The sequence below is a fragment of the Paralichthys olivaceus genome, chromosome 4 (genome assembly GCF_024713975.1).
Source record: "Paralichthys olivaceus isolate ysfri-2021 chromosome 4, ASM2471397v2, whole genome shotgun sequence".
Classification (NCBI taxonomy): Eukaryota; Metazoa; Chordata; class Actinopteri; order Pleuronectiformes; family Paralichthyidae; genus Paralichthys; species Paralichthys olivaceus.
This window is the reverse complement of record NC_091096.1, coordinates 9,910,037-9,928,915: the sequence shown is the minus strand read 5'-3', so window position 1 is coordinate 9,928,915 and position 18,879 is coordinate 9,910,037. Positions and strand designations below refer to the sequence as shown.

The window sequence follows — 18,879 nt, the reverse complement described above, 5'->3', positions numbered from 1 at the left end:
TGGAGAGACATGTTTTATGTTCCAAGGCAGCTTGAGAGAAAGATGGAGCGATGGATGGTGTCTTTAGCCCTTAGACTAGCAGCATTGTTTGAGCTGTCTTTGTCGAGATGGGATACAGAAACACAACATCAGTTGAGCTCTGTGCGTTCTGACTTTAGGGCTACACGCCAAATGTAACCTGGATCTAAGCATAGGCTCAACGTTTCACCAGACTCTTGCATGTTGTTTTAACTCATGACAGTGGTTCTCTTCTCCTGTGACTCCAGGCCTCTCCTCAGTTTATGGATTAAATCGTTTGTGCATGTTGCATTTCTGTTCTTCTGCTGCTGCCAGGCAGAGCTGTAAAAATTACACAGTCACTCCTCCTGCCCTGCGATAGATTATGATGAATGTGTGGGAGTGGCTTCTTAAGCATGGAGCACATCCGTGTGTGTGCCATTTGCTGCATTGTGTGTGTGTGTGTGTTTGGTGTCTGTGTGTCTGTGTGTGTGTGTGTGTGTGTGTGTGTGTGTGTGTGTGTGTGCGTGTGTGTGTGTGTGTGTGAGCAATGCGTCATCCTGCGACTTGCAGAAGCCCAGGAGCTCCCCTCTGGTAGCTCCCATGCTGCTTCTATCCATTATGTAACCGTGCTGTTCTCTCACATCCCTCTTTCTCTCACAGCCTCCCTTCCTCTCCTCATCCCTCCCCTCCTAATTTTTTTTTGTTTTTGTGCATGTATGTGCAGAGTGTAGCGATTATTCAAGCTGTGGAGTCGTGCGTGCGTGGGATTTAGGGGATCTTTTCTGCTGATGTGTGGTTTGAAAGTTTTTCGCAGCAGAAAGCCAAACTCCAATCAGTATTCTGTTTGTTCTCTCATTTTCTCATTTGTCTCTGTGCTTCCTCCATCTCTTTCTGTCAGTGCCTCTCCTTGTAGTTTAACCATATTCTCTCTGTCTGTGTACCCATGCATTCATCCCCACCCACTCTCTGCAGCATATATTTCTGTGATACAGCTGGAGCCGTAGTTGGAGACAACAAGATTTTTTTTTTTTTACAAGTATTCTCTTTATACACAGTAACTTGTGAGAGAACTCACGTCTGGGAGTTATTTCATCTCTCATAAAGAAAAACAGACAGTGGTTTGGAAAGTAGGCACGAGGGAAAGCATTAAATTGAATCTGCTAGAAATCTACTCTAAACATCAATTTGGTCACATTTTTTTTCTGATCAATTATTTCCTTTCACACGAGTAGATAATGTGCTGCAGGCCAGGCTCGGACAATAGATGGCCCTCTGCACATACTGTAACTGAGCAGCAGCTGTTTTATAGTTAGTGGGAGCAGGTGTCTGTTAACATGGTTTACCCATTACCTTTGTGGACAAGTGTAATGAGTAGTAACAAAACACACACACACACATTATGTTTTTATATTGAGTGTCTATCAATACTCTTCATTTATGTTAATTAAATAACCTTCGTATCCGACACATAAAAATAAAAAAGCAGATGTGGATGAGTTAATCCGACATTATGTTTTTTATGAACTTATTTTTCCCAATACTCAAAGTCCTGATATGTGTGAATATGAATTTAAGAATGAAAGTTTAGTTTGAGGAATGCCATCCAAGACAGTAATGCGACATAAGAAGTCTCACTCTGTTGGATTTGTTGGGACTATAGAAATGCTCAATTCATGTGTGGTTGTACAGTTAGGTTACAAAGTGGTGACTCCTCTTTTACAAAGTATCTTTGACAAGACAGGGTGTGTGCAGAGAACACACAAAGTGACAACAGCCAAAGAATCAAGTTCATTAGTTGCAGACAAACCATCACCAGCATGTTTGCTATATTATTCTGAAAAGCTTGAATGCTTTTTTACACTGGATTGCTAATACTAATGTTGTTCACTATTATAGACAGTAGACAGTGACCAACCCAGCTAGTAACTATGGGTTTTACACATCTCCTTCAAAATGTGCATTTAGCAGAGGATCTGGTTATTGTTCATCCTGCAGACCCTAACGTGCACCAGCCTCACACAGATGTCTCACCAATGGAACAAGCTTTACACATATTGCTTCTCACGTCAACCCCCACACTGATACAGACTATTTTACACATCTTAAAACTCCCCCTCCCCTCCTCATCCCATCTGCAGTCGTACAACACTACCTCTTATAAAACATTTATCGGAGGTGTCTCCTCTCTGTTCCTCTCCTATCGTTGTCCTAACCCCGTCTCCTCTTTTGTCTCCGACTCGAAGCCACAACCCTCCTCCCTGGGGTCTCCAGTGGGCCGACAGGTTTCATTTGGTCCTGGTGAGGTGTGGAAGAAAAGGGGGTGAAAGTTTGACTTTTAAATGTCATGGGAGCCATGACAGAAGACAAGGGTGTCAGGGCGATCTCTGTCTGCTCCTCAGTCTTTGCTGTCAAATCTGGTCAAGAAGAAGAACATGCAGTGCTTTCATTGCCGTGACAGTCGGGCAGTGACATACTGCTGGTGAAATACCAACACATTACTGGTAGCACAGGTAACAATAACACGAACACCAACAACAAAAGAAATGTGATCATAAATAAACTTTTTAATAGAGCCAGACTAATCGACACTGCATTAATGTTTATTGTACAGAATAATAAATATAGAAAAAATTGGTTATATATATTTGGTCCTGTTATTTATATTTGATATAGTTTGCGGTTAAACTCTAAAATATCCAGCCTCAATTGCATTTCTTTGTCATATTGGGATATCAGGACATATTATTAATCATTGCCAATCAAAATGTATATATCTTATATTTTATTTTATTTTTATATCGTTTGATTTATTATATATTTTTTAGTTTATCTTTATATGTTTATTTTACAAATGTACACATATATGTGTGTGTGTATCAGCAATTTTTCATTAATGCCAGTATCAGCCCCCAAAGGTCCATATTGGGAATTTAGTTAATATTCACAAATGTTTAGTTTACTCTTTAAATTGAACAATTAAAAGACAAACTATTGTTGAGTATGTGATTAATCAAAATACTTAACAATTTAAATTTTGTTGTTTTCTCAACCCTTTTAACATATGAACACTGCTTGATAATATAGCTACTGTATAGTTAATGGTCTAAGCTCCAAAATGTGGCACCAAACCTCAGTACTCATCAGAACACGTCTGTATTCACATGCATACTTGTTTTTAGAGAGATTGTCAAGTTCAGTTGTAGAATAATTAATGATTTTACCAGACTTTTGAATCAATCACACTTTAAATTGCATTACAGGCTTTTAGGTGGAAGTCAGAAATAAAAAGAAATCAATTTAATTGAGGATAAGTCTGTTTAGGTGACCAGTATTCTATTAATGAATCTATAAAAAAAATTACAACCCAAGAGTAGCTCTTTGCTTTGTTGCCTTGTAACCCAGCAGACGACACTTAATAAGCGTGATTTTATTTCTATGTTTCCAACTGGTAACGCTTTTGTATTCACGCTGCCACTTTACTTATGTTGTACTGCTGTGCATGTAAACATGAAGCCATGACGAAAGCCTTTGGAAGGGCGTTTTCTGTTCTGTGTGACAGAGTTTGGTGGTTTTTTCTCCCTCAGTTTGCAGACACAGTGTCACAGACTGAGCTGTTTTCAGACGTAGATAATTTTACAGCCTGCAAACCTCCTGCTAACGTGTAATTACTTTAACAGTTTAATGTCACACAAGTCCCCCACAATGCTTCCTCCTCCATGCTGCTTCTTCTTCATAATTCATGGCCCTTTTAATGGAATTTAAGGCCGTTAGAGGAGGAGAAAGAAGACATGCAATGAATTTCTATTACACAAATTTCCTTCAGTGTTGTTACTCAGATCTCTAAGTCTTTCACAGCCTTTGTTCAGTCAATGTGTTTTCAGGTAAATGTTTGGTAAAGGTTTGTCTTGGTCTCGTCATTCTTCTCTCTGTGACGTCTGTTAGCCGCGAATGTGTCATGGCTTTAGCGGCGCCAGTTTGTCGGCTGGTTGTTCCGCCACTCTGATCCATATTAAAATACCTCAAAAACAGCTTGATGGATTAAAATAATTATCACAGACATTCATGGTTCTCAGATGATGAACCCTCTACATTTTCTTCTAATCTAAAGGTCAATGTTACTTGTTTGCTGTGAAATGTCTCAATATGTATGAAGCCACGACACTTTGCATTGGTACTAATATTTCTTTCGGGATGAATCGTTATCGCTCTGGTGGTCTCTTGACTTTAAAACTAGTGCCACCAATAGGTCAAATCTTTACATTTTCCAATACTTTCCAAATACCTGTCATTACCGCCACCCTCAGCTACACTTTATCTTTTGTGCTAATTGGCCAACTAAACTAAAATAGTGAACATGCACATTATCCCCTAAAGTTTTAGCTTCAAAGCAAAACCTCAACGAACTGAGCATGTGACTCACTTTTGCTCTGTATACATACCTAATAAACTTCACACAGACCGGTTATACAGATTTATGCTGTTTACTGCATCATCTCTTTCTCCCAAGAGCATTATAGGAATTCAGCTGCACCAACATTTGTCCACATGCAGTGACAAATGTGCTTTTATAAATATTAAATTGTGATTTCCCATCTTGTGACCGACATCTTGATGCCAAGTGAAATCAAACTTCAACTGGATTAAAACAGTCTGAAAGACATATGTTTAAATCTATCCAGCGTCTGTCAACATTTGTCTTGGGTTTAAAAACAGTTCAAAATACTTAAAAAGTGCTTTCAATGATGGGATATGAAATGTGTTTGTGTGGTAGATATTGTAAATAAGGCATAACATCTAGGGAATGTAAATAACTCCAATAACTCAGTTTTACATGAAATGTAAAGATTTTTCTCCACTGCTCTTAATAAGATACTTCGCCTTAAAACAAAGTACAGCGAACAGGATCTTCGTGAAATTCAGCAGAAAAGAGCTTCGTCCCCTGACCCGACGGTAATTAGCATATCACCGGAGGTCATCAGCAGGTCATATCATCCCTCAGAGGAATTACTAATAACACCCAGATAGACACTCAGGCCATCCAGCGCAGTGATTAAGGCTCAGACAAATCGGCCAGTGCAGGGGGGAGCCAGTGGAGCTGCAACAGTGACACAACGTTGGTGCAATGCAGGAGAAGTCTATTTTTGGAGGGGTTGAGCAACAGAGCTGACACCATGGCTGGGGATGGAGGTACGGAGACGACTGGGTGGGATGGATACAGATATTTAGGGAGAAGAAGTGGGTGCAAACAGTAGATCTGCACGGAGACTGAGACACGGGTTGCTGAGATTCTGCATGACAGCGGCACGACACTGATGGAGAGCACGGATCTCCATCAACTCATCTGTGAACAATATCTTAATAACCTGTCACTTTTCTACATCTTTAACGACCTCAGCTCAGAGAGATGTCCTCACAGTTCACAAGTGAAAACCACAACGGGCAAATTAGAGCCAAACAATTTATCATGCTAAACTAATTACGCTGGTGTCCTCCTGAAGAAACAAGCAATGGCCCGGTACGAGCCAGGGCAATTAATAGCCTGGGTAATGCTTCAAATTAGGAGGACATTTTAGGCTCTTGGGATGCTGTTATTCACTTTGAAAACGACACACATTTTAATTATAGTCTCACAGTTTGTGTTGCTTTATGAGGATTTAAGTCTCAGTGCTCAGAGATCTATCTAAGATGTACCAGTGGGAGATTATTGCAAATTTAAGAAAAACCAAAATCCTGTATTTTTGGACGTTTTTATGGGCCTTTTTCCTCACAGGACATGTTGACTACAGCTCTATAGCAACAGTGCAAAATGGTTTTTGGTGGAAATAGTAACGAGCCCCTCAATTACAAGTGGCTACTATACAGCACAGTGACTGGTGAGAGCTGCAATTTAACAACATTCGAACTCGCATGTTCCCCGAGTCACAGTCAAAACATACTCGTCCTTGCTGGGTGAGCGGGCACGGATGAGTTTATTTTAATGACTTGGTTACAGAGCTTTCACTGAAATGTGCAGCGCAGCATCCAATTGGTCGTATTTACGCTCCAGTGGCAGCAGATCTAGAGCACAATGCTGCCAATTGACACAACACATGGGAAATATTGTGAACTTTCCCCTGCACATGTGCATTCGTTTATCCAAGACGGTCAGATGATGAGCATGCAGGTCAGGTTGGACGCTGGATGTATGACCCCAATCAGGAGTTTTTTTCTATAGCAGATTGTTGCCATCAAGCCGTTGGATGCTAAACAATATTTCAACTATTTCATTGCGTTTCATTATGTTTTCACCAAAACTATTCACAGACGGGGAATTAGGATAAAATACTTTAATCAAAAAGTTTATTATAGCTGTAACTCGCCGATCACACAGTATCTAATGAGGTTAGGCATTAATAAGGTAATACTGTATTGCAAGGTTTAAAAAAAAATGCAGTGGTATCCGTTTACTTATATTCATTTTATTATTTTCAAATATTCTGCTGCACAGTCTGGCCAGATATACATTTAATAAACATGGCTGAAAATGTAATAGAAGTGAAGACTGAGCTTTTTATAAACAATGTTAGAAAAGTGAAGATCATTATTGTGCGACAAAATGGAGAAACGTGTTCATTAACATGCTCTCATGTTTGTTGTTTTATAATTGTTGTCAAATTTTGTTACATCACATTCTAGCTTGTGAAAATTGTAAAAGTAAACAACTTAATTTGTATATCAGGATTGAAATAGGAAATTCAGCTCAAAATCTTTTACAACAAAGTGTTTCACTTAAAAATAGACAAAAAAAAAACATAAAAATGTTTAAAAACCACAGTTTTAGTGCACTAGAGACACTTTGTGGCAGGAAACGGCATAGCAGCAAATTGCCGCCCTACAATGTGATTTTTTTTAATTAGCTGGGGATACTTATACCGCAGGAAGGTTTCAGTATCAGTATGAAACATGTGCAAGCCTGTCTTTTAATGTATGGCAGCTATCTTCATATATTCAACACTGATTGCACATTTTCACATTCAGCCAGTTGAGTGAGAAAATATTTTTTTTTATAGAAAAGCCCCCCAAAAAAGCCCCTCCTCATTGCCTCAGCTGTTAATCTTTTATGAGTTAGTTCACAAAAGCGTTGCCATTCAGAATCCCAAACAAAACACTGTAATATGCAGCTTCTCCATTTTTTATTGCTTGTGCAGACACACCTATGCAATTTGTGACGTCAGGTGGGAAATACCAATGACTGTAATAAATCGTGCAGCTCTGCAGCGCTAAATGAGTGCTCTATTGAAAGCAGGTGCACTGGAAACCAGCCACACACATAAAAGAAACACATGGGAAAGTGGCATTTATTGCACAACACATTCACAGTTTGTCGTCTGCTACAGGTACCTCATCACGCTGAGTCGTAGAGTTAATCGTATTAGTTTTGTATTAGAAATGATTATGACCTCTTTTTTTCCCCCTGTTAGCTGCCGGTGTCAGTGACTTCTCCACGCTGAGTTTATCACTGTTGGGGCACCTCTGAAATTTGTGATGTCAAGGGGGGATTGAAGTTGCATGTTATAACCAAGTGACTACCCCTTCATCCTCTCACCCCAATTGCCCTCTACAGCCCTTTTAACAGATAAGCTGTATCCATAATGAATGGATGGAAAAGGGACAAACAATTTAAAAAGTATTAAATAAACCCTGGGTCTAACTTTAGTGTTGCATTTGAGCAATATTTTAATATTTGTCCCTCCCCCCATTAGTTTTCTACTGTGCTTTTCAAATTGGTGGGTTTATAACAGTTATCACAATGTGCCATTTGCATCATGTTCTTTATTTCACTATTGGCTATTTAAAAATAGTCAAAGTCTTTTTTCTTTGTCAGTGTAATTGAATAATGAAGGTATTGGAGGGAAGAGCAGGTCGATTGCGAGACCCGTCCTCAACAGATGGTGCTGTAGTAGAGATTGCCTCGGGTTATGGCCCACTGATACTTCCCATCTGTACCTGGTCTCAGGAAAAAAACGGCCTCATTAAGTAGTCAAAATAGGTATTAGTGTTTCACGGTGATGGGCTTTAACTGGGTATTCATGAAGCTTGTAACCATTTAGCTGGGCTCGCAATCTCCTTGAGATGATTTGTAAATGAGGGAGAATTAAGTCTTGTTTTCCGTCTCAATCGCTGGAAGTGAAAAGCTGCAGATTCTGACATAGATTTGCTTTTGAACGTTGTTGCTGTCTCGCTCTATTTCTGTACGATTCTATTCGTATGTTATTGGCGATGAGTTACGCCGAAGGAATACACATTTTATAGAGGGAAGTAATGAGGGCAAACATAAATAATTTGCAGCATTTCAGTGTTTTATTAAGTACAATATCTACCTTATGAGAAATCTAAATTGATCCATAGTGTTGTATGTACTTTGGAACAGACAGGTTGGGGCTGTTAGTCATACTCAAATGTCTTTTTCTCTGTATTTTATTAAATTGAGTTGTGTCTTGCAAAGTGCATTTTCTGTCAGTAATTCACTGAACAGCTGAAAATGGAAATAACTGAGATGCAGTAGGAATAGTAAGGTATGGTAATCGCAGTACACTGTATACGTTCTGTACAGTATCTGTCACCACTGGCTGTAGCTGCTCCGTTGTTATGATCTTTTTTTATTTCTAATGAATGACGTCCCTTCCCTTTGTCTTGTGCCTGGTCATAATCAAAGAGTCGTATGAAAACCTCTCCACTCCTCAAGTGAGCAATTTCTTGGCCACTCAAACATTCTTCAAATTCTGCCAATGGCCCTCAAAGCCACTGTGTCCCCAATAAACGTGGGAATCTAATTACAAACATCTAATTTGAAGGGGGAATGAGTTAACCTTTGCTGAAATGCCACTGCATAACCATCTGTGAATAGTAAGGAGGAAGATCAGAACCAAGGCATTTCCGCAGCGCCACACAGAGTGATGGACAGGTGGCCCACCTCAAAGGAACAAAACATGCACAAGAGCCGGTTTCTTTCGAGATATGCCTCCTTATTTGAATGTAAATGGGGATTGACCCCAACACAGCCAGAATCAATGACAATAGGCTAAAGCAGCCACTGGCAGGCCGTGCTGCCTCACCGGCCCTATGATACGACTGGAGAGGTTGTTCAGACTGCGTTCTCTGGACAATCTATCTGTGGACAAATGAAGAAAAGTACCTTGCTAAATGTCAGTACACATGAAATCAATACGGACTTGTTCCGCTGCTTTATCCGGCCGCTTAACCTCACTGACGGCCAGTTACATAGAATCATGGCCGAAAATTACAGATGATACTGTGCCATAGCTGTGATATGTTATCTTATCAACTTTCTGCGCATCGCATATCGTTGTTTCAAACTTTTCTGTGTCCCTGCAGCTCTGCCACGTTTCATCTTTGGTTTCATCTTCATCATCCTCTGTCTTTTCTCCTGCCCTCTACCTCATCCCCCCCTCTCTCTATCTGTGTTTTTCTTTTTCACTGTAATTCCTTCTCTTGCTTTCTATATCTGTTTGCCTCTGCCTTGGAACTCTGTTTATTTTTCCTCTCTCCTCCAGTCTCTCTCTTTCAGGTTGCAGGATGAGTCGTGACAGCTCACCAGTGTTGAGTAGAGCAGGGGCCAACAGCCCCCAAAGCAGGGACAAAGATTATGCAATAGCACCACACACATGCACGCACATTTGCACAGGGACATACAGTGTATAATCCATTATTAGACCGCTGTCTCCAGTTTTCATTTGTAAGCAAGATGTCTGAAGCTGCACAATAGTTTTCAGAATAAATCTGAGAGACACATGGAGACTTGATGATTTCCTTCATGAAGAACAGGTTTTTCAGTGCTCTCTGAAATCCCAGAAATGAATTTTTTCTCCTTGATGCTGCTTAAACTGTCAAACCTGCCCCACACGTCCCCCCCCTGAGAGGACTGCATTTCTGCCTTCACTTCCCCCCGCAGAGCAGATTCCTCCACGTTCAGTGCTCCTCCGCCCGATTCCTGACTGGCTGCTGTGGCTGAAGGTGCAGGCGCACAGTGGCTGTGAGGTGGTTTGACTCTTGGCAGGGGTTGAGAGGCTGCTGACGTGTGTGTCGGGCAGGATGTGTGTAAGAAGCAGCGCTGGATCCTGTTTTTCAGGCCGCAGATACTGGAGCTTAGCCACAGCTTTGACTTTTAATGCAAAACACACACGCTCATACACATGCTCACACACACATGCACACACATGCACACACACACACACTGACACACGCACTGACACACTCTTAGTGTGCTAACCTCAACCTCGACTCATAACTTCCTTACCAACACCACTGGCTTACAAGCGCACAATTTGACAAGTACACATTGCATGAAAGACTTTTGCATGAGCTCTGAAAAAACATTTGATAAATTATAGTTTTACTGTTATTTTTCTCATTATCTTCATTACTGGTTGGATATAAAAGACAGCTTGACATCTACTCCTTTTGATTGCTGTTTGACTCTCAGGCAAATTACAGCCACCATGTGTAGCCTGAAGCTGCTGGTGTAAGAACACAGGAATGCATTATATTGCTGTAAGGGCAACATCCTGTATAACAAGTTTCTTGTAACAAACGTGCCTTGAGAGTCCCCCTGCACGCTGACGCAGTCACACGCACAAACTGCATGTCACATTTGCACACACACACACACACACACACACTTGCAAGGAAAAATAAGAGTTTGAAATGCCATGGCTCGCTGACATGCACACAGCGACAGACAGAGGGTGTGCTCAGAGTAGCAATAACAAAAACAAACCTGATGGGGCAACGGCAGCCCTGCTTTGTTATGATGGAGGAGGGCTGTAGGATGTAAGGGGAGGAAATGAGGGGGGACTTCTTCTGTCAACACGTATGCCCATATTACGTCTCATTCCTGTGTGTATGCTAATTGTACATGCGCAGACTTATACCTCAGAATGAAGTGGAACAGCATGTGGTAAGAGGATCAATAGGTTTAGCTGACGGGATATGGGAGGGAGCAGGCGGACCTCTTGCACAGGGTCAGGACATCCCACTGACTGGAGCGAGGGAGGAGGGAGAGAGACGAGCGAGACAGAGGGAAGATACTGAAGAGACTGCTGGGCTGTTTTTTTTTCTTTTTTCTCTCTCTCCCTGTTTCCTCACTCCCTTTCCTGGGAGGTTGTGAAAGGGCAGAGCAGAGAGGGAGAAAAAGAAAGAGAGGCAAAGTGTGGGTGTGTGTTTGAGCGGCTCTGTGTGTAACATGCTCTGTCATGCTGCCGTGACTACCGCTGCCTCTCCAGCCGGTGTCTTTGACTTCTCAGGAAAAGGAATGTTTTCCGAAGTAATGAGTCCCTGAACCGGCTCACCATGTGGATGTGGGACAGTAATATCCAAACCTTTGCTGGAAGAATCCCACGGAAAAAAGAGCAGCGGCCGGAGAGTGTAGCTGGTGCTGCTGGGTGGCCGCCTGTGTGCCTGTGCTGCTGAGACAAGAGTTCACACCGGGCTGTTGTCTGCATCCACTTTATGTTTTTCTTTTTTTAACTGTCACATTTGTTGGAATACATTTTTATTTCTCTTCTGGAACTCAATGGATTTTTTGGTGCTATATATTTTCATTTTTAAGAATATGTTTGTTGGACATGCGCTGGAGTGATTTGCAGTGATGCTCTAGGACTAAACCAGTGAGGTTGGAAGTTCAGAAGTGTGGATCTTTATCTGAATGGGTGCATCACAGCAGTGGACTGTAGTATGGGTCACTACACATTGTACTGTGGGTCAGTGCCTGTAGATAGATAACCAGGTAGATAGCGGGGGGGGGGTGAAAGGTTAACAGGTAGGGGCATCAGCATGAAGCCTGGACAGTGTCCAGGTGTTCCCAGTGACAGGTCCATGATGCACCTCAGCCATTTCCCCGTCAGAAGACACTCCTGGATATGGTGAGTAGTGGTGATGGATTAAAGACACTTTGTTGTATGTTTATGCGTTTATCTAGCTTTATTGACGTGGATTTACAGCCTAGTTAAAGGAGCATACGCATGAGTTAATTAAAAATACATAAACTGTGAATAAGCGTGCAGATTCATTTGTGGGTGTGTATGTGTGTGTTGTTTTTGTGGTGTGGTTAGAGCTCCCTGAAGGCAAACCCAGCCAAACCCAGGGACTTTTTTTTTCTTTCCCCCTGCTCAGCTCAGATGTATTCAGGGAAATTTATTGTTAAATGGGCCAGACGTTTCCTGTCATTTTCTCCCACACTAACTGCTGCGAGTTGATCCATAAACAGGAGGGCCAGCTCACGGAGGTATTCTAACACTGAAACTGCTTTTCAAGAGCATAACTAGTTGGAAAAGAAAATATCTCGAAGAAAATGCTGTGTGGTTGGGCTTCGCTGTCTTGTTTTGATTAGTCGTGCTGTACTTCGGGCCGTGGATCTTCGGGGAATAGTTGTCTCCCAGCTATGTTATAAAAAGGGAGGGACACGGAGGAGTCAGTGATGTCATCAGAGTGGGCTGCTGGGATATGAACAATGCTCATAGTTCCAGCAAAGTTTTTCCAGTTGTTTGACTTGTTCATACTAATCAGGCACAAGAGTTTAACCCCATTCAACAAGTCACAGCCTCAAACAAAGGGATTCTGTTGTTATTTATCTGGGCTATTGTTCTGTCAACTGTTTCTTTTCAGGACTGCTCTTCTCTGTGGTGGAACAGCACACATGCACACACATGCTTTGCTCCACCACAGTCTTTTTGTCTTGTTTTTGAGGCACAAACATCCCCAGGCTCTGGGTATTCTCTGTGCTTTTCTGTTATGTTTAAAGCGCAGGCATGTATCTCCCCTGTTTCTTTTAGTTCCTCACTTCTCACACTGGGGTTTGGTGTAAAGGCAGGAGGGTGTAGGGAGATGAGCTCTAGATCAGATGCACCGCAGTAAGGAGGTCACAGTGTGGAACTTTTCCCACCGGGTAATAACTCGTCGTTATATCTATAATCTATTATATTTTCACAAGAAAAGATGCGTCAGCTCAATGTCTGTGGAGCGCTCATTGTGATCTTTATGGGTAGATTTCACTTTGGGCTGCCTCGCAGTTGTGATGCAGTGGAAGGCGTGTGTGTGTGTTTGTGTGTTACCTCATTGCCTCATTAATGTTATCAGGTTTCCTTTTGGCACTTGTCTCTAATTAGGAGCTTTTGCATTTCACTTTGACACCAACTCTTCCTCCTTGTCAGTCAACTCTCCTCTCGTCACAGAAAAAGACTGTGATGCACCTCTATGATTGAGCGGACAGTTTCAGTTTATAGGTGTAGTGTCTAACTAAGTAGAGATAAGAAAAAAATGACTTGGGTGACATGAGCTTCACCACAGTGATGAATTTTATGTCTGTGAAAAATGATACAGATGTGTTCCTGAACACTGTAATAATGGTAACACGACAACCCTGCTCTACATTATGTGGCACAAATTGTACTCATCGATAACAGCCATTGATTCAACTCATACATCTGCCCATATCGCAAAGGATGAAAAAATGCCATGGAATAGATTTTACTGTGTAATGTATGTACCATATTGTATAAATCTGTAATTTAGTAAATCCCTGTTTTAATCAATCCATATAATCAACATCTCAAAGTTGCACAAACTATGTTTTAGTTTTTGGTCATGAAATGTTAATGTATACCACACACTCACTAAATGCACTCTCCTGCTGTTATAATTAGAATTCACTTGGGCAGTGCCTTTTTTAAAACAAGCTTCTTATCCCATTAATAATTCAATAGTTGTACTTAATCATCTAACCATCATCACAACTCCACACCACTGCTATGTAGTGATATTGATGAATATAATGTTTTTCAGAAACCAGATCAGGAAATACTGGACCACAAATTCAGAAGGAGGATTTGTTAGCTGTACTCTATAGCAACCCTTTCCCTGAACTGCAGAATCTATATTTTGTTCTGAAGAAATTAACACACTGCTGCTTGATCAATGACAATCAGTTGATCGGATGTCTAGGAAATCTGACAGAATTTTAGTAAGAGAATAAAAAAGTTGATAATATTTATCATAATTTTGTAAGAGAAAGAGAAATCAGGCTACCTTTAAAATGCATCAGCTATGATACAGTCATCCCTCGCTGCTGCAATTCCTTTATTAATTTGAGAGAAATCTTACTAAGATGTAATCCACAGTCTGCTGGAGTGTATTGTGTAGCTGTATTGGATGGGTGTAGCAAATCTACTGAGCAAATCTATCAGAGTTGAGCATTAGTGTCTGAAAATCAGAGACCAGCCTGTTAGAGTCAATTTAGACCTCAGACAGGGATTTCTTTCTTTTCCTCCTCGCTCCTACTCAGTGAAGCTATGCACGACCTGAGTGTATGTGTGTGTGCACGTCCTCATAAGCTTTCTGGAGCATCTGTATTATTCATTGTACCTTGATAATGGAGCTGCACCCTTCTTTCTGTATCAGACTTACACAGAGAGAGTAAGGCTCATGATGATAAAGCAAAGATGTGAATCAGAAAAATGTGTGTAGAATATTAACATTTTCACGTGCACCCCTTTCCAGAGTGCATCTAGGCCATGGGAGAACATTATTGACGAATGCTCTTGTCCGTCAGCAGGCCCCACTGCGTTACTGTTGGGTCAGCATTCGTATCGATCCAGTCTGCATACACGCAACCGTTAATGTATAGGGATTCTGTGAAGCAATGTAATAACTGGCACGCTGTTTCATCCTGCAGTTTTTTTTCAGCGTGCAGCAGCATGTTGCCTTCAGCGCCGCAATGAAACACTGAGATGGACGATTCTATGAACTTCATTAAACGCAAACCGGAGAGGAAATGAAAAGTGTGTGCATGTGTAGCGCAGTGAAAAGTGAACAAAAAGTGAATCCTGCGTCTCAGAGACCGCTGGGGGGGAGGGGGAGAATAGGCTGGGCTATTTTTAGAAAAGACTGAAAATGCATCGTTGCATCACTTCTGTCTCTCCCTCTTTTTCCTAAGCCTTGGACGTGTATAGTCTGTGGGTCTAACCGTATTCTTTTTGTGTGTTTCTCTGTTGTGTGTGAAAGGACATCAAGTGTCATTCGCTCAGCTCCCTCCCCTTTCCTTCTCTTCCTCTCCCTCAGTGGGCCCAAGGTTGGCTTCCTGAGACGTGCCACATTTTTCTCAGTAAGATAACAAGACACAAGGCACCGTTATCTCGTGTCTTTTTTAGACTTTCTCCCGATGCACATTGTCATTGAATCTAGCAGCAGTGGGTCAGTCTCAGCCAAACCTAAGATTACTTTCTATCACCCCCAAGTTACTTCGCTGGGACTGAGGCTTTTAAAAGGGGCTTTTTAGAGGCAGCAGAGACCGGCTGTCAGTTTGGAGGAGACCAAGTCATCACTCATTGTTGTCCCCGAAGCCCAACGTCACTGCATGTGTGTGATTGTGTTATGTATTGCTCCTCCACAACGTCAGCCTTACCTTTGTCTCCTGTGCATGGTGATACTGCTGTTCTAGCCTTTATTAAGAGCCCACTCCATTCACTTCCCCTGAAAGAGCCACATAGTCTAACACTCCCTTCTTCTTCTCCTACACCTTTTTTCTTCTACTACATTCTCTCTCAGAAACCTTTGAAAGCTTTGCGAGTGTGTGCAGTACATGAAAGGGACGCAGGCAAAAACTGTTCATAGTATGATCTGTTCCACTTCCTCCAGAGACAGCATCACCTCATTCAATGAGTGTAATTTTACACCCGATCGAAAGCAGCTCAATAACCATTTGTGTACAGGATAGTCTATGCTTTTTAAAAGGCACAGTGCAAACCCCAGCCTCCTGAAAAGAAAATTACCTGTGATATTTAAATATTTGCTCATAAAAGCTGCAATATAGCAGCTCCCAGGTATAAGATCACTGTCTGAGATCCAACGAGTTGTGTTTTTAGAGAGAGGGCCCTCCTGAAGTTGTGTTGTGTTTCTCCACAAAATCCATCTTGATTGTTTAAGTTTAAGTTGATATTTAAAACGTAATTTTGAAAAAAATAAACTAAGCTTAACCACTGATTTTTTAAAATAAAAATCATGGACATCGGTCACAAAAGTGCAGTGTCATATCTGGTGATACATTTTCATTTGTTAATAATGATTTTAGAGCAAATTATTAATTTAAATACTCATTATTAAGTGTAGAGTAAGTCAAGTGTTCAATCTTTTTGCTGTTATTTTGGTCTCCACCAGCTCCTCATTAGCTTGCTTTTGAGCAGCTCCACTAAATTGTCCAACTATCCCCTGACATCTATGGTGTCTCGGGCATCTTATCAGGATGTCTCCCGGGCGCCTTCAGTTAGACATTTTCTCCGAGCAAGGGGTAGACCCAGAACTCACTGAAGGGGCGACATATCTCCTCTGCCCTAGGAACACCTCGGGATCCAGGAGGGGCTAGAATGCATAGCTGGGGGAGAGCGATATCTGGAACACCGCACTTAGCCTGGTGCTCCCACGACTCAACTGTGGATGAGTGGAAAGTAAATTGAAAGGTGTTGCTGATAGTGTGCAGTGAGTTTATCAGAGCTACTTCACTAAAACTAGCTGCCTCTTGATGAGAGCCATGAGAGTAAAACTGTAAAATCCATGGCTGTAAAACCAAAACAGTTCTTTCTGTGGAGTTGAGAGTACTTGTGGATTTATGCCATCACAAAGACGTGACAGAGAGGTTACGTATCCAACCCCTTGTTAACATGAAACTCTTTCTTGACAGTTTTAAAAGGAAACGAAACATAATAATCAACTTTCTGAATAATTAATCCTGCCATGTTTGTTTGTTGTAACCATAGAAATCTCTGCTCTGACTTGCCTGCACCGCTTTCAGTTGTACAATCACTCAAACAGCTGTGTCTGCTGTGACAGCCCAGTCCGACCACAAGACGTATGAATAATGAAAGAATCTTGTGCAATAGAGAAGCCGATCCTGTGACACACGCTCTCTCTGAAAGGGACGTCTTGGTGTATTATTCACTTGTTTCTTCACTAGTTTCAGGTTCAGTTATCACCTAAGTCTGGGCTGCAGATTATGAGCTGTGCAGTGATAGTGGGAATTCATCTATTCAGCATTCCCACTGCACTGTTAAATAGATTTTTATGTTAGTTGAAGCAAGAGATATGTGTTGTTTCTGTTCTGCCAGAGCGCCTCTGTTTTATTCTACATACAGGGGCAGACGCTGTTGTTTGCAAAGACTCTGTGTCACCTCTCTGTGTTTGTGGAATTTCAATCAGTCCCTCTTTTTAAAAGCTCAATGCTCAGTTCATTATTTTCGCATCTATGTTGTGGGACTTCATGTCATTTGTGTGTGTTTGTTTATCTCTCTCTCTCACACACGCACACACACACACGCACACACACACATACACACACACAGTAAGTCAATCAGCACTGGGTTTGACTTTTCTCCTTTTCCCTTCACTTGCTTCATCATCCGATTTGTCCTTCACACATTGCCACTCTTGGATTTCTTATTGTGTTATTCTGCCACTTATTTCAGGGTTTTCCACAAGTGCATGCAAGGTCCAGCTGGGTGGAAATAGTAGCCAGCTGTGTGTGTGTGTGTGTGTGTGTGTGTGTGTGTGTGTGTGTGAGTCTGTCTCTATGTGTGTGTGTGTGTGTGTGTGTGTGTGTGTGTGTGAGTCTGTCTCTATGTGTGTGTGTGTGTGTGTGTGTGTGTGTGTGTGTGTGTTTGTTTCTAGGTTAGTGTTCATTGTTCAGGTTTTTATTTTGTGGGGAGCCAAGTTATCCGCAGAGGTCTCCACCTCTGCAAAATAAACAGACACGATAATTAAAACCACAGACTAAAGTGGTTTTACGTTAAAAGTCTGTGTTTCTCCATCGCTCTCGGGCGGTCACAGGGCGTCTGGATAACTTCAAATCCAGATGTGTGGTGACTAAAATCCTTCGTTTGGTTATAGGTTACAGTTATAACGTCATAAAAAAGTGACGGTGACGTGACTTGACTTGAAACATTAAGAATAAGTCGGATGGAAAACGTTTTAATGTCCGGCCATCCAGCTGACAGACGGTGGAAAACTATTATTCATAGATTTTTTTCCCTCTTTCTTTCTCCAATGTGTTAAACAGGAGCACCTCCTGTGTTTTTTAAAAAAAGACACCCAGGCACGCACACGCACACGCACACACACACACACACACACACACACACACACACACACACACACACACACGGCTTCCAGATTCCCAAACATACGCAGTAAATTCATTTTATGAAAAGCATTGATCATCTTCATCGTAAATAAACCAGGTAGGATGAACACAAAGTTTTCTAACTTCACTCTGGATCATAGACTGTTTTTAAAAAGCTCTGCTCACAATGTCCAGCAGGCAACAGTAAAAAAGTGCAAATATATTGTAAAACTGTTTGAGGAGGTCTCACTAATGACAAGGAATAATTGGAAAGTAGCTCCAGACTGCACTTGTGAATAAAAATCGTCTGTATTCAGGGGTAGTTTGCTCATGACTTAACTAATAGATATATTGACTGTTTTTCCCTTTAGCCGTTAATAATTTGTGATGACTCATTAATACAGAGCAAAGGGACGGAGCGAGACAATGCACTTTTTACAGCAATGGCACTGGCTCAAACAGATGCGGCTACGTGATACCATAGTTACATAATTCGCTCACTGGAGTACATACGAAATGCACATGCAGGCCACAGCGCCTCACGAAGGCCCCAAGGTAACGTTGACAACACATTCGTTTTGAATATCCATTTCATTTTCAATCTAATTCATTTCACCCCTGCACTGTCTCTCACCAACGTCCACACAGCAGCTGCTAAATAGGGTATTCAATCTTGTATTCATCTCCAGGACAGAGGCTGGAAGATGGACAGATCA

The 18,879-nt window shown here is 41.5% G+C and overlaps 1 protein-coding gene across 5 annotated transcripts in view; it reads left to right on the top strand.

Annotated features, from left to right (window-relative positions):
* The window catches only part of pde4d (phosphodiesterase 4D, cAMP-specific), a 166,018-nt gene that overhangs the window by 104,588 nt on the left and 42,551 nt on the right, over positions 1-18,879 (top strand). Inside the window, exon 1 of one of the 5 annotated variants that reach the window (XM_069523629.1) lies at positions 10,913-11,921. The exons of the other annotated variants lie outside the window; for them this stretch is intronic. Within the exon in view, the coding sequence (XP_069379730.1) occupies positions 11,833-11,921 (89 nt within the window). The 5' untranslated portion in view covers positions 10,913-11,832. Of the gene's footprint in view, positions 1-10,912; positions 11,922-18,879 lie in introns of those variants that run through there. 5 annotated transcript variants of the gene reach the window in all.